General features: G+C 39.2%; 1 protein-coding gene across 1 annotated transcript in view; it reads right to left on the bottom strand.

Annotated features, from left to right (window-relative positions):
- Positions 1–24070, bottom strand: part of HELZ (helicase with zinc finger) — a 142264-nt gene that overhangs the window by 9683 nt on the left and 108511 nt on the right. Inside the window, exons 23-29 of the mRNA XM_065415542.1 lie at positions 21433–21484; positions 20236–20432; positions 15597–15804; positions 13695–13771; positions 11952–12519; positions 11235–11472; positions 10235–10748 (exon numbers count right to left, since the gene is read on the bottom strand). Coding sequence (XP_065271614.1) covers positions 10235–10748; positions 11235–11472; positions 11952–12519; positions 13695–13771; positions 15597–15804; positions 20236–20432; positions 21433–21484 — 1854 coding nt within the window. The remainder of the gene's footprint in view (positions 1–10234; positions 10749–11234; positions 11473–11951; positions 12520–13694; positions 13772–15596; positions 15805–20235; positions 20433–21432; positions 21485–24070) is intronic.

The following is a 24070-nucleotide window of genomic DNA, read 5'->3' as shown; positions in this document are numbered from 1 at the left end:
CATCGATTCTTGCTACTATTACCGTCAGCAGGGGGTTGCCATTGATTTTAATGGCAGCATGACTGAGTCCATATCATATTTCCAAAGTGTAAACTATTTCAATCTCGATAGAACGCGACCCGCTATAACACGAATTCGGATATCACACGGTAAAGCAGTGCTCCGGGGGGGCAGGGCTGCGCACTGCGGTGGATCAAAGCAAGTTCGATATAATGCGGTTTCACCTATAACGCAGTAAGATTTTTTGGCTCCCGAGGACAGCATTATATCAAGGTAGAGGTGTATTACATAAATTAATATTATGGCCTAGAATAATTCAAAAGAACTTTTTTTTGATGTTTTGAACTAGGGGCCAGATTTACAAAGGTATTTAGGTGCCAAAGATGCAAATAGGTCATCATGAGATTTACAAAAGCGCCTAAGCAGGTTAGGTGCCTAACTCTCACTGACTTTCAATGAAAATCCTGCCAAAATCAAATTGGCTAATGCCTGAAGTTCTAGCCCTAAATGTAATTATGTATGTTAGTACTGTAGTTTGATCACACTGAAAGAATGAGAAATAATCTGATAAATGGTAAACTGAAGGGGGATGCACCTAGAAAACATACTTTCCACATTGACACTATCAATATTTTCTCTGTATTTGATTTACTGGGGTCAGTCTGCTTCCTGTATAAGGACTTATGTGATCCTGCAGTTCTGAAGCAACGTGGGGGTCAGTGGGAGTCCAGAGCGCCCAGCACTTCACCAGATCAAGAGGTGAGGATGCTCGGCATCTCACAGGATCAGACTCTCTCTTTGTAGCAGCCACAGTAAACAACAATCAACTTAGAAATACTGTTTGTCACAAACTACGCAGGAGAAATTGCATCAGAATGAAGGTTTTTCACATACACTCCAGAGTTCAGGGCACGTATTATATCCAAGGGAAAAATGTCAGACACTGAGCAGTGACATTTTGAGCTATTGTAAATCTCTCTGCTCTAGCTTTCTCCTTTTCAATATAGAGCACTTAAGCCTCCAATTATGAGCCACCTCTAAAAAAGTACCTTTAGAAAAAGAGGGAAAATGTCAGTTTGGGTAGATAAAAATAGCTGAATCATTGTTTTCCTTCAATCCCTAACCATGTAATTACAGTTTGACTGCGATATATCTTGAATTCCCCCAACAGGAAGGCTGCTATTGACATTTTTGTTTTAGGACACTGGTGGCAGAACACCCTGGATATGTAATGTAGCCAATATGTTGCTGCTGCTTTTAGAGTTTAAAGATCTCCAGATTTGTATCTTAAATCAAAGGTTAAAAAGCTCCATGAGGGTCCGGGTCCTGAAACCCTTATGTGAGTAGCCTCATTGACCTAACATTAAATACCTGGTGCTTGTAAAAACATGCAGGGACAGATCTTTATTTGGTGTAGAGATAACTCCATTATGAAACTACACTGATTTTCAGCGACACAGGATCTGGCTCCCAAGTTATATTTTTGCCTCTTTAATCTCTGTTGGTTATACAGAAGGCAGGATTGATTAATAGCCATGATAATGTTTTAGGGAAGAAGAGGCTCCCATGGCAAATGGCTCACAGGGGTGGTCAACCTTTTCAGACTGCTGTACCCCTTTCAGGAGTCTGATATGTCTTGTGTTCCCCAAGTTTCACCTCACTTCAAAACTAGTTGCTTACAAAATCAGACATGAAAATACAAAAGTGTCACAGCACACTATTACTGACAAATTGCTTACTTACTCATTACCATATAATTATAAAATAAATTAATTGGAATACATTTTGGTGTATAGCATATAGAGCAGTATAAACAAGTCATTGTAAGAAATTTTAGTTTGTACTGACTTCATTATTATTTTTTTATGTAGCCTGTTGTAAAATTAGGCAAATATCTAGATGAGTTGATGTACCCTCTGGAAGTCCTCTGCATACTCGCAGGGGTACGCATACCCCTGGTTGAGAACCACATGCATCTGCTTTCTAATCACCAGATTCAATAGGTGGAAGGAAGGGATCAACCATATCAGAACAACTGTGCATGTAAGAAGATGCCTGCTTCTCAAGAAAAGGAAATGCCTGTCTCACATTCCTGAGGAAACATAGGTACTTACACATAGGATTCTATGCAATTAAACTCCATTATATATTATATATATAATAAAATTCATAGTGTTTATCAATATCTATTCAATAGCTTCATAAATGGTTGGATAATGGCATAGAGAGTACAGTTATAAAGTTTGTGGACAATACCAAGCTGGGAGGGGTTGCAAGCGCTTAGGAGGACAGGATTAGAAGTCAAAAGGATTTTGACAAACTGGAGAAATGTTCTGAAATAAATAGGGTGAAAGTCAATAAGGACAAATTCCCATTAACATTAATAGTATGAGCACAGGAGCAAGCCCATAGTACCGATCATCATTCAGAAACAACAGGTGAAAGCCTGGTCCCACTGAAGTCAATAGGAGTTTTGCCATTGACTTCAGGGGAGCCAGGATTCATCCACTGAATTCAAAACCTGAATTATTTGTTGCACAGGTAACATGCAAATTCAAAAAGAGTTTGTCCCCACTGACATCTCAGAGAATTCAGAATATATTATCTACCATAAAAGGAGGTTATACAGCTAGATCTGGCAGACAAAGAAGGAGGAAGGAAGGTTGATGCAGTTGGTTTTTTTTAATCCTTAAAACAGGAATTTGATGAGTATGTTGCAGCCAATCCTTTTCTGAGGCATAAAAAAAAAGTTGATACACAGAACATTTAAGTTGAACTTAAATGAGTGCATTAGATACTCCTTCCCACTAACTTCAGTTTTAAATATTATCCATTTACAAGTAATTTTACTTTTATTATTTTTTGTGGAAACGTTGAAGACCAATTTTATTTTGTAATGGCTTTAGTTCAACATGCAATGCAGATTTCTTTGGCACAGAATTGGCTTTACTAATTTCACTGCTCTCTGTATTCAGGGCACATATCACTATGCACAATACATGTATAGATGTAGATTTTCCTGCTGATGCATATTTTTAATGCACAGGATAATAGAAAGAGAAGCAATTCCATAGGACTTACAGACTGTCTCTCAGTTTAAAAAAAACCTATATTATTATTGCTGAATAAGTTAGATTCCTCTGGCAAAACTACTATATCCACTTTCCCCTTGTGTCATATTTTGTAAACTTAGAAACAGGTGAAAAATAGCAACAAATGATTGGACAGCTGCACAGAAGTCAATGCTTTCTTGCCTTGGTCGGGCTTGGAATATTATACAACATAGGAACGCATTTCAGACTTCCTTATTGATAAAGCAAATGCCTGGTGCCAGAGCCGTCCCTTGGGTAGGGCGAATCAGGGCGATCACTCCAGGCCCTGTTCTTTGGGGGGCCCCGCGGGCCAGTGCGATTGGCCAGCGCGGTCAGTCCCAGAAGAGACGAATCTGTCACTTCCGCCCCGGGCCCCTCACTCCTCTAGGGACGGCCCTGCCTGGTGCTAAAGGTAATAGCAAGACATGCATCTACTTGCGGGTGACAATGATGAGCGTAAGATGGAATGTAATTTAATAGATCCTCTTTGCACCTACCAAATGGAACTGATGCAAAGAGCTTTGTGTCAGATCTGCACATACAAAAAGGAATCAGGTGTAGACAACAACAAATGTGTGTACTGTAACACTAATTTATGAAGAAACACAAAGGATCTATATGGATATGGCTACATGTAAAGGTAATACAGATTTCAGTGTAAAACATCCTTTGAATTGTGAAATATTCCTCTTTACTACTTATCTCACTGCTCTGCAATATCAAGGGTATGGTAAGACTAATGAGAAAAGAGGACAAAGTATCTCTCACAGGTCATCAGATATAAAAACACGGGCGTGTTGCAGATGTACAAGCTGTTGCAGCTATAAACATTTATTTGCTACCTGTGGAGTAATGGGATAACTCTGATAACTTTACAACAATTAGTATTTGTTTCCAATAATACCTGCTCCAAGGAGACAATACTGAATGAAGTTTGCAGGGAAACTGAAAATTACCTGTCCATCACACCACATCATTTAAATCTTAAAATGCATGAACTATTCAATGCTATGCACACATCTAGCTCCTGCACTTAGTTATATACAAATAACATAACATATTCTGCCTAAAAACTATAGTATTTCAGTACATAGTAAAGCTTAAGATTTTAAAACACAAACCCTGAGTTTCTGGAAAAGGCAATGATAACTAAAATACAATCAAGTAAGAGAGAGCAGCATCCTTCCTCAAAAAGCTTCACACACATTTCATTCTGGTGCACAAGGGATATGCAGGTAGGTCAGCACCCACTATATACCACAGAGAAAGATCTTCAGGCTGGCCCCACATAGGCAGAATGAGAAAGCCACTCTAAAGTGGGCTAAGGGAGGAGCTGCAAATCCATATTCATTCAGATCCAGTGGCACTATTATCTTGTGCAACTGGTACAGCGGCAGCAGGATCTGTGCCCCCTGGCCCTGGTTTGGGGATAAATTTAACATCTCAAGTGACCCCTCACTCCACCCACCTAGAGTTTAAATACTCAGGCTTTGTATCCTGCATCAAACATTTGTGGAATGCCTATACTAGCATTTACAAATGTGTTTGCTGACTTGATTAATTGGCGATCAATTAACATGAGTTAAAAACAGGAGCAAAAAGCTTACCTTAGCCATACCCTCATGACACAGGGCTGAGTGCATGCCCCAGTGAATGCAATGGGAGTTGAGAGTACTCTGCATCTCACTTGTACTTAGCTTCAACAGCGAAAATGAACAAATATATGCATAAACCTTCAGCAGTGGCAAGCCCTCTTCCCACACGGTAAGAATGTCAGTAATACAGGCTGTAGCACAGTGAAAACTCATTTGTTAAATTCATCTTGACTATGGCATTTTAAAAATGCCCTCTACTTCTCATCCTCACTCGCTTCGAGAGCACATAAACACAGAGACTGTTAGGTGAAAAAGCCAGAAAGCCTGGCCAGGCTGATCGTTTCTGTTATTTAGCAATTGATCCCCACATATTTCTTTCTTCCAACTATAGCAGTGACAAAACTGAGACCTTGATCCTACAAAGACTTACACAAGTGCTTAACGAGTAGCCCTATTGACTTCAATGGGAATTCTGATGTGCATAAAGTTAAGAATGGGCGTAAGTCTTTGCATAGTCATGACCTTAGCTATCCTCCTGTAATGTCTGAAGTCTTGATTTCCATGGTGATGTGCATGTGGAAATACTCTGCACCGCCAATCAGTAGACACAGGAGATGCTGAAACTGTGTGCTCAGCCAATGGGGGCGGGGGGATGGGAAAAGAGCAGGAGAGTAGGCCAGAGATTTAGGGCTTGTCTACGCTTAAAACACTACAGCAGCACAGTTGTGCCACTGTAGTGCTTCAGTGTAGACACTACCTATGCTGATGGCAATGATTCTTCGATTGGTATAGGTAATCCACTTCCCTGAGAGGCAGTACCTAGGTTGATGGAAAGCGCTTTCCACATGGGGACTTTGGTCATTTTAACTATGCTGCTCAGGGGTGTGGTTTTTTCACACCCTTAAGCGATGTAGTTATGCTGACCTAATCTTCTAGTGTAGACCAGGCCTTACTCACACTGCTGGAATGGATCAGATAAAGGCCTATAGGTTTTCTGTCTTCTAATTTATTAATTGGTCTTGATTTCCCTTGAATGTCTTCATCCTCACCTGGAAGGTCCAGGACTGTGAGATTCAGATATTCACTTGGCATCCTCATTTGTAAACACTCTCACATAGATTTTATTTTAAGCAAACTTTTTTACCGCAGTCATAAATTATACCTGCCATCTCTACAACACCTCACTGTCTCTTAACACTGATCCCTGGCTCCTTGTTTCTTAAAATTAACCTTGATAGGGGTAACCGTCTTCCTTGTAGTCTTTACTTTTTGCTTATGCACAGATTGTCCTTCTGAAATCTTTAAAATCTTACCCTCTTATTTTATAAAATGTTCTTTTACTTATTTTATAGCCAGTCTTGGTATATTCACACACTGATCCTTTTTATCCCTTGAAAATAATTTCTAGATAGCACACAGTATCCTCTGACACATGAACGTTTTCCTTAAACACTTTCCATTTCCCCACTGTGCCTTTTCCCTTCTAATGCCCTTATTCTAGCCGAGATAAAAAAAAAAAATGAAGAAAAGAGCAAAAGGAAAACAGAACGCCTTCAAAGATAAAATAGTAACCTTGATTTTACAAACCTTGCCAGCAGTTTATCTCAGAGTCTATGAACACAGAAAAATCAGATATCCTTATGGGAAAAAGCTACAATATGAAATACTGTATTTTCAAGATCCAAAGATAACATCTTGCTAGCATAAATACATTTTGATCATTTGTGCTTTAGAGCTGAAGTACTAAAATCACAATTTTTTCCCTTAAAAAATAGAAATGGTACTTTTGTTTAAAAGATAAATGTCTGATAGTATCAGTATTTGTTTCATACCACACTAGGCTGACTGTCAAAAGCACACATGTGATGGGAATATCATAAATGAAGTACATCAGTCATCTTTACTTGGTAAAGGGGAAAAACAGACACTTTTGTGAAATGTCAATGAAAATTAGCTAGGTACATGTGAATGAAATTTCCTGTTATGCCCCTCAGCTGCTAGCTACTATGTCACCCAAAAAAAGCAGAGAGAGAGAGAGAATATACCAGTCTAATTTCAGCTGCTACGATTTACAGGGGATAAAATACCACTTGGCTTCCCTGACATTGCCTTCTCCTCTTTGGAAGCCCAATTTTTTAAAAGCATCAGAGACTGTTGAGCCTCAACCAAAAGACCACTCAAGTCGGGAGGGGTCTTTCCACTGAGTTTAAATAGGTTGAGTCTTAGAGAGGGAAAAGACCTATTCAGCAGTACTTGGTCCAGTTTCGTTCCAAACATTGCAAAGTGACGTGGAATGCCTAGCACTTTTCCCTGAGAACTATTTCACCCTCTAATGACTTCACCATTGAGACATATTTTGTATAGGTTTTACTGAAATGGTGGCTACTATTTTCAAACCTTGGCAATGGAAAGGTGGATTTAATAATGAGCATTTGAAACTGGGAGATAGATCACAACACTGGCTCTAAACTACTTGACAATATCCCATGGTGTAAGTTCGGTATGTCTTGAACTCCAGTACATAAATACAGCTGCCCTCAGTCTCTTCTGGTTTTAAATCTTGAAGAGACCCAATAATGTTCAATTACTCTCAGTAGAGTGATTTACAATTATTCATACAGGGATATACCATTTTTGGACAAGTGCTGTGTGTTATACTGTAGCAGTGATTTAAAGTAAAACTGGTAAACTGGGATACACTGCCTTTTGGGGGCAAACAGAGGATCTGAATTTCTGTGAGCAACCAGTGTCAGGGGCTGGATATCACAAAGGAATGGATGGACCTCTTGTTAACCTGTGAGGCAAAGACAGGGCTGGCATATTGCAGAGGAGAGTGTTGAGTGGCTGACAGGCTGATGGTGTGAGGGCGCTAACACCCAGTTACCAGAATCAAGGCTCCCCCACTGGAGGCAGGGGATAACTAGGTGACTCACAGCTGTGGATACCCCATGAACTGTCGCACTGCACTCAAAAACATTTTGGCATAAAGTGCCTAGACAATGCAACAAATAGCACTTTATAAATACAGATCTAGGAAATAGTTTGGATTAGCCAGATTAGATAGATAACACAGAAGAAATAGAAAGCTACAACATGGAGGAATTAAAACTACCACCTCTCTTTAGTTTGTTTTATAATGTAAAGTTGCATCAATTAAAGAGAATATCAACAGCTTTTTCTCACATTAAAAAAACCACACTACATACAAAGGCTCTTAAATCATATTTATGGTTATTTTGGTCCCAGATCAACAAAGCATTTCAGAACGTGCTTAACTTTAAATAAGAAGTGGGCTGTAGCCCACGAAAGCTTATGCTCTAATACATTTGTTAGTCTCTAAGGTGCCACAAGTACTCCTGTTCTTTTTGCGGATACAGACTACCATGGCTGCTACTCTGAAACCTTTAAATAAGTGAGTAACCTCTTTGACTTCAACAGAACTACTCACATGCCTAAAGTTAAGCACATGCTTAAGTGTTTTGCTGAATTGAGGCATTTAACAGATTAAAACTGCAGATATAGCCAAGTGTGCAGGACAAGATATTTTGAAAAAGACAGCAGCCTACATGTGCACTGCAATCCTTTGTAAGAGGATACCATGTGCCTCACATATTGGTGGATTGGGTTCATGGTGTATCTGGTTGCGTGAAACTGCGGCACATGACACCAAGTCATCCAAAACTCTTCCAAGTGCTTTGCACTTAAAACTTGTAAATGTGAAATTGACTTTTTCAAAATATCGTTTATTCTGCAAACCCTGCAATCTCTAGTTTTAATCTGTTGAAATAAACTTAAATGTGACTAAGAGCCTTCAGTTAAAGACATTTAATAATTAGTGTATGCTCCATGATTACATATTTCAGAAGATTAGTTTTAACTTAAATTTCTGCAGACCTGTATTGCCAAAAGCTTATATGGCGTATAAATTAACCACAGCATCATTTAACAAGGTCATTTCTACTTTCTGACTTACCAGTCTGTATCCAAACGTAAAAATTTACTTTAAAACACAACTTCATCAGTATATGTACTGTCCATTCTGTTTAATGCCTCATCATCACAAATAATCAACATATGGCTTTAAGTTTGTATATTTATATAAAGAAACACAAAACCAAGCATTACGTACTATGTCGGTGGAGACTCATCTTCTCTAATTTGAGAACAATCAGCTTTTCCAGCTGTAACATTGTGGACTTGAAGTAAAATCGATAAACTGTCAAAGCCTAGTGATTAGCAGAGCAGCTCAAATGTTTCTTATAGTTTCTCAGCTGATGAAATCTCAAACACTAACTAGATATTTTCTTTTATGATTCAGAACATCAACTCTATTTTAAGTTTTATGCACAGAAAAACAGCTATCAAGCTGAATGAGTGAACTAAACTAGCTTTCGAATGACTGCTAGTATTCAGATCTCCCTGTGAAACTTGACCTTGTAGCAGGAATCTGTGTTAAAAATACATCCAGCACTTTGTGTTGTCTTTATGGAACTCTGCCCTGGCCTTTATCTGAAGGAGCCCGATTACAAGCTTTAGAGGAAAGATTTGTTCTTTAAACATTTTTTTCCTGCATTTGGCAAAGAGCAATCCCTTTCCCTCCCTCAACACATGTTTTCAAAGGACTAAAATTAATTTGTACTAGTTAAATATTGATTTGCTTTGCTTGTACATAAGCAACCAGTGTTGTCAGCACAGATCTGTAAGGACTATTTATTAGTTTATTGCTACCGCAGAGCCATCAAAAGGAAAGAAAACATTGCTCTTGTGCCCCACAAAAATAATTAATAATTGTGTTGAATCTTGGCAACAAAGGAGTAGATTTCATACAGACAGGGGTGGTCTAATGGCGTGGGAAGCCAGTCAGAAATTTCTGACTTCTAATCATGACTTTCTGCCCTGGCCTACACTACAAAATGTGAAAAATCCACACCCAGAAAAGACATAGTTATGCCGACCTAAGCGCTGGTGTAGTGAGCAGTGTGTTGGTGGGAGAGCTCCTCCTGCCAACACAGCTACCACCTCTCATAGAAACAGATTAACTAAGCCGAGGGGAGAAGCTCTCTCCCGTCGGCTTAGAGCATCTTCATTAGAGCGCTGCAGCTGTGCCAATGCGGGGTTTTAAGTGTAGACCTGCCCTTACTATGATTCTATTTGTGGCTCTGGGCAAGACATTTAACTTCTTTGACTCTGCAAAAAGGGGTACAATACAATAGAATTCACTTTTAGAGCTTTATTCAGCTACATGGAATAAGGAACCTGTTCTGCTCTCATTGAAGAGCAAGGAAAAACTCCCAGTGCCATGAGCTAAGCAGGATGAGGGCTCAAATCTTAATTTCCAAAAGTCTGTAACTCCCTGCCAGCAAAGAAAGGGCTGAGTGCAGAGCCCTGAACTACCGGTGTATGTCTGAGGGGAGGGAAAGTGGCTGCAAAACTGTCCTTTTTCACAGGCATTCAAGACATGAATTTTTAATCTACAACATGCTTGCAATTCACTATTATTAGACATGTATTTCCACATACATATGATATGTATTAAAATCCCCATACCTCTTCTAAGCTGTGGAGCGAAGAAGCAGATACTGCTCGAGATGTGAGCGGATGAAATGGCTCCTGACCCACTGCATGCTGATGATTCTGTATTTGTATAAAAGGGTTCTGTTGTGATCTATGGGGCAATGGAGGTATGCCATAATGAAAGCCCTGCCCCATTAGGTGATTCTGCTGTAGGTTAGCATAGGTCCATGATCCATCAGGTTGCAGGTACTTCAAAGGAGGTGGGGTTATGTGTTCAGATGGCAGTGAGAATGGGGGATTGTATATTTGGGGCAAATGCTGCTGAAATGCTGGGTTGTTGGACATTTCAATGTCTCTGTTGTTTTCAGTGAAGTTAGGAAAGTGGCCGCTGTGGTTTGAGTTGCATGAAGGAGAGGGGAGCGCTGGTGGGCTTCTGGGCTGAACTTGTCTGTATTGCAACAGTCTGGACTGGGGAGGTGGCATTTCAGCTAGGTCCCTGCTTTCACTTTGATCGCGGTGTGACAGTTCTCTGAGCAAGTCCTGGAACCTGTATTAGCAAAATAAATGTTATTAAGATGGAGAAATGCAAAAAGTGCATTGCTAAAGCTCCACCCATTTTGAGGTACCAGGTTCTGAATATCACAACCAGATTGGCGGCAAATACAAACCGTACAAAACGTTATACATAAATGTGCACAAGATCAAGTCTAGCTTCAAAGACTATAATTGTGGGAAATTGGAAATTAAGGACATGAGACCTCGCTGGACTGACATACCAACCAGAACAATCACACAAAACTCAGTGATCAATATCCTTCTGAAGGCTTGAAAATTTCTGGCCTTTCTATTCCAACGAGAAGGGCCTATTAATAATAATGTAATGTATCTAGGCCTATTGCTGACACTGAACATCATAACAACAGCAGCTCTTTATAGGACTCATAGTGCCTGGCACCTGCGCATGGTATTATAGTGAAGGTGGGCTATGTTCTGTTTTTAAATACAGTACTTTGAGAATTCAATCAACAAATACCTTGAATATGTTGCCTCTGTTTCGTCTTCTGTATTACTTGCAAGTTTCCAGTTTGCCCTAACTGGCTGTTGGTGCAATCCAACTGGTTGCTGGGGAAGATGTTGTAGGTGAGGATGGTGATGGTGTGGATATGGAATATTGCCCTGACTGAGATAGGCATTATGCTCATTCCATTGCTGTAACCTTGCTTGCTGCTGCTGCCTCAATGTTTCCAAAGCTACATTTCCATGCATACGATCTGTAAAACATTTACAAAAAATATAAAAATTTACCCAACCTCCCTTTTTCAAAGCATTTGGTGCCAGAAAGGAGGATTCTACCATGTGGTCTATTAAATGTAAAAAATAGTAGTGATAAGAAGGTACACAATGGAATTTCCAAATTTACCAGCACCAAAAATTTGTTTATTAATAAAGTGCCTACTGTATACCAACCACTCCATAATGTATCACAGAGCATATAACCTGGTTATTTAAATCTCCCAGAAAGACTATGTATATATGAAACTCATAATGAAACACTACATATTAAAATACACCCTAAGGAGCAAATTATTCCTGATCACATTACTTACTTACTGAAACTAGCCCAACAATGACCAATTCATAATTTTGAAGTCATACAGCCATATCCCTGACAAGTAAATACTTTCTTCATTTTCACTGTAGGGTAGCTACATTTGCACTCCCATCAGTGGAGAAGAGCAGTGATACCTACCTAATGTCTCCCCTATGGGCATTCCTGCAGGATTCTCTTCAATGAAGTTGTTCAAGTGAGATGGCAGCATTGGGTTGTGCTGTGCAATAGGTCTCAGAGGGTTACTGACTTCTTGCAACATGGGTGGGGGATGATGTTCTGAAATCACAGCATCTACTGCAGGAGAATGTGGTCGGTGGGGAATCGGGTTATTAAAAAAAGACTGGTTGGGGCCCATCTGGTAAGCAGGGGAAAGTTGTGAAGGTTGTGGAGGCTGCTGATTTACATGATTATGCTGCTGGACTACCTGGCTCTGCTGGGGTGGTATTTGGTTTTGCTGTTCAGGCAAATGATTTTGTTGCTGACTTAAAAGATTTTGCTGCTGTTGCACAGGGTATGGCTGCCTGGGGATCTGGGACAGGTGCTGGTAGTGGCGACTGGGGACTGCATACTGTGTATGGGGAGGGGTGAGATGTAGATTCAGCTGCCTAGGGTTGAGATTATCTTTGCGATGAAATTTAGAATTAGGATAACCAACGCTGGAACGTGACTCTGGGCTTCTATTTTGGGAATTTCCTTCTACGTCAACCTAGAACAAAGGATATAAAACATTTCAAAGTTACTTAAGAAAACAAAATCCCTGTAAGCTATGCCTGTACTACACTAAACAAATTAATCTAACACGGACTCAAGCATACAAAACCTCAGGAATGTGGGAAGAATAAGGAAGAGAAAGAAGGTACTGAACAACTTAGACATATTCTTCTCTTTATTTATCAAACTGCAGGTATGTTCTGCCAACAGTTCTGGCTGGCTTCGTCTTATTTACACTCCTTTACAGGGTTTGTGATATTTTATTAATCTGAAATTTCTCCCCATTAGAGAGAGAAAACTAATTCCTTCATAGCTATTTCACTAGGTGCAAACTAAGAAGTGCACTCCATATTTTCTTCTTATTCTTCTATATTTAAACACTACTCTCAGACATTTCCATCATCAAATTTCTTTCTGTAGCTACTGTTATTGCAGAGATGAATTACCAGCTGCTTCCTTATGATCATATCTAATTTAGCTAATTATAGGCAACTGTCAAATGTTGAGCCTTTTGCTTTTATTTCTAGGACACAGACACCAAATATTTAATTTAATTTCACTTCAGAACACTCCATTATATGACTCACACCTTTATTTCTAAAACTGAAATTGTCATCTACATTGCACTATCCGCTTACTCTCCCAGAAAATTACTGAAGATTTCTGAGTCTTCACTCCTAACAGAATTATTTACATTTATAGGAGTTTTATATCAAAAGGTACATTAATTTCTAAAGATTTAAAAATCAATTACACTCAGTGCTATTCCTATGTGTAGACTTAAAATTTACAAATCAATACATTTAAAAAAAATTATTTATGTTAGTAGTCAGTGAAATCCAAATAGTAAACAATGGGATTAAAATCATGAGCAAGGACAAGTAGCATGAGAAAGCATTTTTAAAAAATCAGATTCAAATCTTTTAAATTTTCTCTTGTCCTTGGGTGACGAGAAGAGAGACCTATCGTCACTCAACAACAACTAGCGCCGATCAACACTGATGGGTTCTGAAGGAAATCCCATTCATTGCCCCGGGATAGAAATGTGGTGACTGACGGGGGAGGGAACCTGTTGAGCAGGAGGGGAAGAAATGATAGAATCCTCAGAGTGAGATACATAGTACTCAAAAGAGAAGGAAAATTATGGGGGGGAAATAACTCAAAACAGACCTGTTTGGATTCCACAGGTTTTTTCTCAGGTGTCCGAATTTTATTAATTTCAGGTCCAGCACTGTTTTCAGTTTTACCTAAAAATATTTATGATATTTATGCATTAGTTTCTAGGTTTGTAAAGAACGAACAAATATTTTCAACATGTTTGTTTATTTTCCTTAGACATGGGCAGACTTAGAACTATAAGTCTAGCATTTATGACAGGGGGCAGAAACTTAACACACAACATTTCCTCCTAAATATGGCCTTCCCCTTACAAAAGTTAAAACATACAGGGTATTTGAATCATTACGAAGTACCTCTTCCAGTTCAATAGCTGCGCTACTGGAGTTATTGCAGGAGAAAGTAATCACTGGTTTGTGCAAGAGAAATAGAAACGGGCCGAACACAGGAACTTTTTATCCTAACCACTTCCCTCCCTGAACTTTGGTAGCTCAGTGACCTTTGATCCAAACAAACACACTATTCTGTTTGTAAAGGCAAAAACACCTTACTTAGCACCTCTCTAGTTTTAACTTTTAAGCCGCTAACTTTAAGAAAAATTAGAACACTGAATGATTCTATGGAAAATTATTCTTTTTAACCAAAGCAAAGGCCATCCCTAAAAATCATCCATCACTGGAATTCTGTGAGATGGTAGGGAAATCACATGAAAGCACATGAGCGGATTTTCAGTGACACTCACACTGCCCGGGTCCTGGCCACCAGTCCGGGGGGCTCTGCATTTTAATTTAATATTAAGCTTCTTAAATATTTTAAAATCCCTATTTACTTTACCTACAACAATAGTTTAGTTATAGATTACAGACTTATAGAAAGAGACCTTCTAAAAACGTTAAAATGTATTACTGGCACGCGAAACCTTAAATTAGAGTGACTAAATGAAGACTCGGCACACCACTTCTGAAAGGTTGCCGACCCCTGCTGTAGAGGGATAAATGGAGTAAACTATTGCTTGTCACTATAGCAAGCAAATATGATTCAGAATATCCATCAGGAGAAGATCTTTTGAGTAGGAAGGTGGCATTTTTACGTAGTCATTTTTCTGATCATAATCACAGTTTAAGGAGAAATTTAAGTGGTAGCCAAATCTCAAATAGGACCACAATGACATTTGACTTTATTCCAGATTCACTCTTCAATTCCCAGAATGGAGACTATTTTATTCTAAGCCCTAAATCATTTGGCAATGATTGGCAATGTATTTTCCTACCTATTGGAACATAAATGGTTTTCCATCTATATTAGAAAAAAAATCATAAATGACATTTCAATAACCGGGGTCCCTGGGTTTTCAGGATACTCCGGTAGGGTTATGTCCAATGCTAAAATCATACTCAAGGAAATGAATCCTCCACTACCACCAGTCTACAGTCTGGTCTACAGCCTTGCACAGCCCCCCTTTAAAGACACATAATTCATAGGCATAATAAAGCCTACAATAAAGATAGTATTTCCAAACACCAGCTATTTTCCTGGCTAGGCAACATCACAAATAACCATTTCTGCTTAATATATTTGCTAATGTTTTACAAAATATTCTAACTTTGTGTCTATTTCCTCACATCCACATCCCAAAACACACCAACTCCGTGGGGAGTCTCAGGAAAGAGAACAGGTTCTGTATGGGCCATGGGAAATGAACTACCATCAGCCCCCTGAAGAACGGGATTGGTGTTCACAAGTTGGGGATGGCATGGAGAACCCTGCCCTGTGATCACCATTCCTGTGCGTAAACAGAGGAACAAGTTTCCATTGCTGTCAAATTCAGCATCTGTCAGGAACATTCAAATTCACTTTAAAAATGACAGGTTTCTCACAATATTCTGTCTGAACTGCAGATATGGTCACCAAACAAGAAGTCACCCGCCGAGGGATTTGAAGAAACATACAACTCACCATTTCGATTTTGTTCATGTTGCTCCTTTTCTTGATGTTGAAGTTGCTGCTGCCCTATACTAACTGGTGAATGATGTCCCAGGCCATAAGGTATAGGAGACCCGCGCCCATGCGCCTGTAACAGGTTCATATTATATGCCATAGCTGCTTGGTGCGTAATGATTCGAGGGTCAACTGCAAACCTACCCTGATACCCTGTCCACGGTACCTATGTAATTAAAAAAAAAATAGATGCAACAAATGAATGTACATTTAAGGAAAGGCACAGTGTCAATTACAATTACTATGGCATCATCAGGAAGCACTTCTCCATAGTAGTGGTGATGATGAGGTGATAAAGCATATGTGAGTGATAGGAAAAAAGAGCAACAAGTTCAGGCAAAGACCAAAAAGTTCAGGCATAGTAGCAACGGTCACAGAGAAGAAGACTTTTGAAGAAGAGTGAGATAAACCAACAATGAGGGCTACATTGGGGAAGAGGGCAATCATGGAAGTGCATCTGACAGGAGATAAGACTTGAAAGCCACTGAAACAAGAAGGCAGGGACCTTCCCTTCTCCTAACTGCAATAAAAGCAGATGAAACTGATTAAATAAAGGAGGTGGGTCAATGCACAGTTACTGCAGATATTCAAGACCAGATTAGATAATATATTAGTGAAAGATGGACAGAGTAGCCTATGAACTAGATACCATGACCAGGCAGGTCACTCTGTCCACGAAATGCCCCAGTAAAGTCAGTGGGGCTCTGGTGGGCTCAGCAAGCAGTCCACCCACACGTTACACGCTGAAGGACCTAAAAATCTATGTTATGGGACATATTTTAAAAGGCGATGCCTGGGGGGGGGGGTGTCAAGAAGGGACAAAAAGGGTCACACACCACTCCCCAGATGCCTGGGGGGGCACATTCAGAAGGGAACTGCAGCAGCGAAAGGAGCAGAACGTGGGGCCGCTGGGTGGCCCCATGCTGTCAGCTCCTCCAACATGGCTGTACTGCCCCCAGTCCGCTCCCAGCCCTTCCACACAGCTGCTTCTCCTAGGGTCTGTACAGCTGGAGGATAGGGCTGGGGGTGACTCTGGTAAAGCCATGCCAGAGGAGCTGCTGGCATGGGGCCGCCCTCTTTTCACCTGAAATCGGTATCTGGTGCAGCGGGAGGACAAAGCTCCCCCCCCCCCTCCCAGGAAAAGCACGGGGGCCCGGGTTGGGGAGCGGGATGGGGACAAGTCACGTGGGGGGTCATGTGGGGAGGTCACATGCCCCCCTTTGTGTTCCTCCCATGAGTTGCCCATCTGTTTGAAATAAAATTCACTTCTTGAAAGCGTGAAATCGAGGGTCTTTAAAATACTGTGCATTTCGTTCCCTAAAATCTGAAAAGGAAGACATCCCTGGATCAAATTAGTTCAATCTTGCCCTGTGGGGAAGTTTATTAAAAAAGGCGATCCCATGAATAAAAAGAGAATGAAATGAATATCATCAATGCTCAGTGTGACAAACCATCCTTAACTGATGGCAGCAGACAACCTCCCTCATTTTTTACTCTGGATATGAAAGCTGCCCTAAACGATACAAAAAGGCCTTTTTGTCTTACATGGCCGCAGTCATTTTATTATAATTAATTAATTAATTATTGTCTTCATTATTTGCTTTAAACATAGCATCTTCCAAGTAATTCATTAGATTTTTGCAAATATTTGCCTTTGAAACCTGTACTCCCGAACTTCAGCTGTGGGCTATGTGCTTCCTCCAATTGTGTCTGTGCAATTTCAAATTATCTCCAATATACTTCCTTTTTGAAAGCAGATGTCTTATTAGTATGTGGACCTTCAGACCTAATTATTTAAAAATCCATCCCTGGGGCGGGGGTGGAATATGCTCAAACATACTGATATTTTCATATTTTTTCTTTTGATTGGAGGTACATAGGAATATATTAGGCCTTAAACTGTAAAACAGAAAAAAATATTTAAATTATTTTGTTTTGATATTAATAAAAAGTGAGTAAGCATTACAAAGATACAGCTGCTGGCCTTCTCATTCCATTTAAATTTAACCATCATATGCAGACTTCTGGTAACCTAGTAAAAAGAAAACTTATTTGACCTAATGAATGGAAATCAGTGGTCTTACTATTTAAAAAAGGAGAAGATTGTGTAATCTATAGTTGCCAGATGGTCTGGGCACCCATATTTGAAAGCACAGGTTTATAGCAAGCCTCAAAATAGTAGCCATGAATTGGATTTTCATAAACACAACTATTAAAAAAGTTAACCGTGTGTGAATATTTACAAATGTATAAGAAATTATATGTGCATGCATACATCCTATCCCCAAAGAAACTTTCAGGAGATGTGCACAACTATGTTACTGCACAACATTATTTCTGTAACTACTGTTCTCTCTTCCTCAATTCCCTACCTACTTTTTTCTGCTCTTAATCTTAGATTGCAAGGTTTCCAGGTGAGGGAACATGCTTTTTATTTGTACAGTGAAGTGTCTAGAACACTCTTTGGTGCTACATCAATGTATAATTCTGCAAGTAATTCCTGCAACCTAACAAACTGCAAGCATCAGGTATTCTCATTGTATGCTCAAGTTATAGCTTCTTCTTTGACATCTCAAGGATGATCATTATTTGGTAACATTGTGGGTAAAGTCACTCAGAATTAGTTGCTACATCTAATGGAGAGAGGAGCGGAGGGAATACTGACTCCCATTAAAAAAAAAGTAGGGGGAATCTATTGATATAGCAATGCCAATGTTATCAACAACAGAACCAGGCATGTAATTTCAGCAGCACAGTAATCCTCAAAGGAAAATTAATAGTTCTAATTGATCAGCTGGACAGTTAACTGCTTGTAATTCAATTTTCATATGCTGGTAATATTTTAAGTGCCCAAAGCGGAGGTGAGCTAGAATCATCTTCTATTGCCTCTTGTGTTTTGGTTCAGCAGTACGACAACTTCAAAAGGTGTGCTAGTCATAAAGCAACAAATCTGAGGGAATTAGATGCACTTCTTGTGATGCTCCAGAGAGAAAGATACATCTCCCATTATGCTTATTCCTTCAGGGGACTCTGATGTGCACCTGTGAAGCTTCACAGACGTGGATTTGAAAATCAGATTTACATGCAGAGAATATGAAAGACTAGAAGCATAAACTCTTGGATTTTCAGTCAAATTAGCCACAGTCAGAGGTCCCGTTCAAGTACTCAGCTGTTCAACATTCAGAGACATGGGATTATAGTCCTATCTATTCAAGTCACAAGCTTTAAAGCAAATATTGCTATCATATAGCTCAAAAATGACTTTGCATAGAGCAATGAGAATGTCTGTGGTAAATATTTAGGGTCTGAACCTAATCTTATACCACTTTTACTGTGGTGTAATTCCATTGACTGCAGTGTCTCCTGAATTACAACAGGGAAAGGCAAATCGGAAAATGCCCCTTAGGCCTGGTCTACACTAGAAAATTAGGTTGTCTTTAACTATGTCGCTCAGGGGTGTGAACAGTTTATTTAAGCCTACCTAAGTCCCCGTGTAGACAATGCTAGGTCGATGGAAGAATTCTTCCATGGATATAGCTACTGCCTCTCGGGGAGGTGGATTACCTACGCCAACACAGAAGCACTAAGCAATGCACTGCAGCCCTACACCTGCACTGCTGTAGTGTTTCAAGTGCAGACAGGCCCTTACACAAAATGAAGAGAAGCAATTTTGAAGCCCCAAGTACTCAGCAAGCCACATTTTCTTAGCATGCTAAAAGACAAGCAAGCAAACCCACTCTAATTTGGGTATAGTATTATTCAAATTGTGTTGTTTACATGTTATATTTTTCCTTGTATATTTATGGTAATAAAAGTATGATCCATGGCCTTCCAGGTCTGGATTCTGACTGGCTAAATACATACAAAAGATGGATAATATTGTAACTTGTTTTAAAATCCAAGTCACTGAAACAGTAATAAAACAAACCTGTAAATTATTATCTTAATTAGTGAATGTGGGGAGTTTGGGTGGAGGTTGTATATACAGTACTTTTCTTTTTATCTAAGGAGAAGGCTGGGTAGGTCAATGGTTCAATTAACTAACCTCATACCTTGCAAATCTGAGATCAAAGGCTACCATGATAATATGATCTGTTCTGAAAACCCCAGGGCTATTATGGACTACTATTACTATGCTTTATAAAAGATGAGGACTTTTGAAACTTTACAACAGTTCTCTCTTCACACTTCTACATAGAAACCACACTGTCACTTCTATTCCTCCGCAATTTCAACTAATGCTTGTGAAACAATATTATTCAGAAAGCTTTCAATAATTGACCATTATATCTCAACTGTTCCTGCATTCTCATAAGAAGAATAATTAATTAATCAGCAGTAATTAATCATGACCATCTTTATTCGATTTCAATATGGGTAAACCTCATATGGCTTAAACATGAAAAGCCTTTTAGGCTGTGTGATATTCTTCGTAGGAGCAACATCATTAAGCCCTTGCAGCTTGGTGGTCATCACCATATTCCTAGCTGGGAAAACCCAAGTAAGCATGAAAGAGGCTGGCACACTTTTCACTACCTAGTCTTGTGTTCATTTTATCTATATAATAAAAGAAGAAAATAGGAAAATAAATGCTTACAGGTAAAGGCACAGACATGACCATATTTCCTCCATAGACAGCAGGTACGTAAAGAATACTTGTCCCAGTGTGAGGATCTATCCTTTGAACAGGGCTTGGAGATTTCCCCAGGTTGGGATGAGGTCCAAGAGGAGGAGGAGGAGGAGGAGTATACGCTCTGATAGGATTTCCAATTAGGACAGAAGGATTGGGCTGAACTGAAAAATAAACAAAAAAGAAACACAAAGAGAGGAAAAGAACATGAAGTACTTCAGTGACTTATTTTTTTCCCTTCCAAAAAAGGACCCTTCTTTACAAATTCACCTTTATACAGAAGCATCTGATACAGACAGAGAGGGCATTAATCTAAAACCAATATTCTTTCTATAAGTTTCCCCAGATCCAATAAACAAGCTAAGTTTTAGTGAACTTCTGGGACTAGGAGAAAGCAGAGGAAGAGGGCGGGGGAGAGGAAGAAGCAGGGGGAGTTATTTAAAGGAGAAGCTCCCCAGTGAGCACCAGCTATACATTTTTACTTAAAATTTGACATGACCGTTAAGGTGGCCAAATGAACTGTACAAATTGCACACACTACAACAATACAACCCTGGTTTACTTCTTCACTCTTTTAATAGGGACTAGAAATGCTTTTTAAATTAAAAACAAATACATATAGGTCTGAAGTCACTGTAGACTACCTAGCTAGAATATCATGATTCAGTAAGTTATAACTCTGTGTGGATCCATATATCCAAGTAAGTCCAAACTATGTTATAAAACAGTTAGAGGACTATCATTTTATACCATGATTCCCATGATTCTACACAGCCATTTTGCTAGTGTAGATCGGCTCACACACCCAGGTTATTGTATCCATTCCAAGGTGGTGTATAGCATGGGTTTCAGACACAAATCCTCTTCCACAGGTCAGACCGATGATAGCAACAACTATGTTGCAACAAGGTTGTATCTAAGTTCTAAAGTCAGCATGCAAAGAGCATATAACGAGAACCCAGGAGTTATCTAATGTCTACTTAAAGTATGCTGAGATATCTGCTGAATTCACATAAGGAATAAATGACTTTCAGAGACATAATGGGCCTGATCCTCCCTTAACACATACACCTGTATAAATCAACATTAACTTCACTGAAGTCAAACTAGTAGAAGCATGGGAGAATCAGTCCCAGTTTCTCCAGAGAAACAGTAGACACTTACCAATTCCATCAGTTTGAAAATGGTCATTCTGATTATGATGATGGCCCTTGCCCTTTAATGAAAAAAAATCATAATCACTTACTTTTTTTTTACATGTTTAATGCAGACCAAACACAAAGACAGTTCTTTATTTCAACACAGTAATAGTCAAGTAAATTAAATATAATTACAGGGAAGAGGTTGGAAAAAAACAGCAAGTCTGCGACTCTTTTCTTGAGTATTTTTACTTGCGCAATTCCACTGGTTCAGTACTGTTCCACCAAGGCCAGTACAAAGTACCATTAGTAAGCACCTCTGTTTCACAGTGCACTCTGCCCATCCTTCCAATTCCCACTGCCATACCTGACTACTAAAAGGGATATATATATTGCAATATCTGAAATGCTCCCGTTTCTCCCTTTCGCTAAAGGAAAAGATATAGATTTGCTTTATTATTACTGCTTGAAACGGGAACTACAAGCAATTTGATACATGGATTTGAAATGACCAGTTTCACTCTAGCTTGTATAAGTGCCTCTGCCTTTGCACGGTCTTTAAGATCTTGTGATATACACAGCATTGGGGGACAGGTTCTCTGAGGATCTGATATCTTCTTTCGCTTCAAATTAAAATTTTAGAACAGAAACACTTGTCAGGATAAATATTATTATTATTTTGGTTTGCCAGCTTTGACTGAGTACCTTGATAATCTATAAAGAATGGATAAAAGAACAAACTTTTCCATCATCACAGATGTGCAGGGAGAAAGCAAACAGCTGTTACCAACTTAATTATTAACAGCTCCTCTTCATCAACGTGTGCACACCTGACACTCACAAACGGGTTTTCAAAAATGTCTAGAGCTTTAGAGCACTCCAAAGGCCCTGGGACCTAAGCTCTAAACAGTAACAACTACCTTCAGACAAAAATTATTTACATAGATTTTAAGGTTTGATACTTGATTTTCAGCTAGTTTGACTCTGTTTGTATACATTACATTTACATTTTGCTGAAGGGAACTTTTGATTATGTATTCAAAAGACATGTATAATAAGGGCTAAGGAGCTAATCCTTATTTGTATAATTTGTACGACAAGAGGACTTTTAAAAACAAGAAGGCAGTTACTTACATAGGAAGACTGAAAATAAAGTAAAGAATAAGCAAAAGACCTGTAAAAGCTGTAAGAATGTAAAAGGCTGCTAAATGTAAATAACGTACTCAGGCAACCATTTTAGAAACTGACTGGAAAATCCAACGCAATCAATTTAAGCATTGTTCATCAAAGGCTACCTCCAGACTACAAGGTAGGGATGTGAGTATAAAGAGCAGTATAGTGGCACTGGAGGCATGGCTTAGCAGTACTGAGTACCTACTCTCCTGCAGGTTTGTATTCAGCCTCTGCTGCTGCTACCCGTGCTACCACAGCTACGCTGCTATTTACACTCCTGCTAGTCTGCATCAAGCTAGCGCAAGTTTTTGTACACAAGCAGGGCAATCACACCCCTACTTCATAGTGTAGACGTAGCCAAAGAGACGGCAAACAGTAGTGCTAACATAATCCCTTTCTTCTACCGCTCAACAGTATGTATCACATTTTATAAGTATTGTAAAAATACTTCCCCATTATATTAGCTGAATGTGTCAAGTCAGAAACATTGTATATTATCACTCTTGAGATTTTATATGCTGCAGTGAGGGGAGATGCAGTAGAAGTGATGGGCCAGCCAATTGCTGCTAAGTGATGCTGCCAGCGGTGGAGGAGATAAAGCATGGCACCATGCACCCTGAATGATAATCTGAGATCCTTTTAGTCATTTTCTGTTAATCAGTCACCCCACCTTTTGCAATTCATTATCGGTTGCTATCACTTACTCCCCTGGTATCTGCTGCCCAGAAGGGATGATAGAGCAGATCTACAGAAGCCCCAGAACAGCAGATCTTTGGGATGAGTTCACCTCTGCCATGTGTATTTTATATTAGAAAGGGAGGCTACAGTCAGAGCTATCACTCCTACACTTTAAAGAACACTTAGGCATCAACTGAAGAAAGTACCTAAGCACCTGAAGTCAACAGGACAGGCACATGCTCAAAGTTAAGCATGTTCATAAGTTCTGAATAGGATGCTTTTCTGAATCAGGAAATACACTCTCAAATTTAAAATATTTTTTAAAACCTATTGATGGCTGCAAAACTTTACTTGCCCAGTAGATAAGTCTAGGCAGTTTTCCAGAAGTCTGAGCTAATTAATCAGTTGTCTAAGTACAGAGACAGGTGGATTTGACAAACGTTGACCTATGCATAAAATGGATTAAAAGGAGAGTGTCAGACTGGTCTCTGAATTTCTTATTGTTTTTTGGATTAATATTATTTTTGAAAAGAAAATAATTATTTATTTTTAACAGTTGTGTTTAAGCAAACAAAACCCCAGAAGCTTTTAAAAAGGGCTATTCATATACTAAGAGACCTAATACCAAATCACAATTTAGGCAAGTTTTGTGCCTTACTATCAAACATTCGTTGTTTACACAATTCTATTGCTGTATTTATTTATGCTGTCAATTGGTATCACATAGTCTGTTATATGCCCATAAAAGTTCTGCTATACCTAACATACTTGCTATGCTTTGTAGCAATTGCTTTTAGGGATCTTATTTTCAA

The sequence above is a fragment of the Emys orbicularis genome, chromosome 13, assembly GCF_028017835.1.
Source record: "Emys orbicularis isolate rEmyOrb1 chromosome 13, rEmyOrb1.hap1, whole genome shotgun sequence".
Taxonomy (NCBI): domain Eukaryota; kingdom Metazoa; phylum Chordata; order Testudines; family Emydidae; genus Emys; species Emys orbicularis.
The sequence above is the reverse complement of the archived record's forward strand: the minus strand, read 5'-3'. Positions and strand labels throughout refer to the sequence as shown.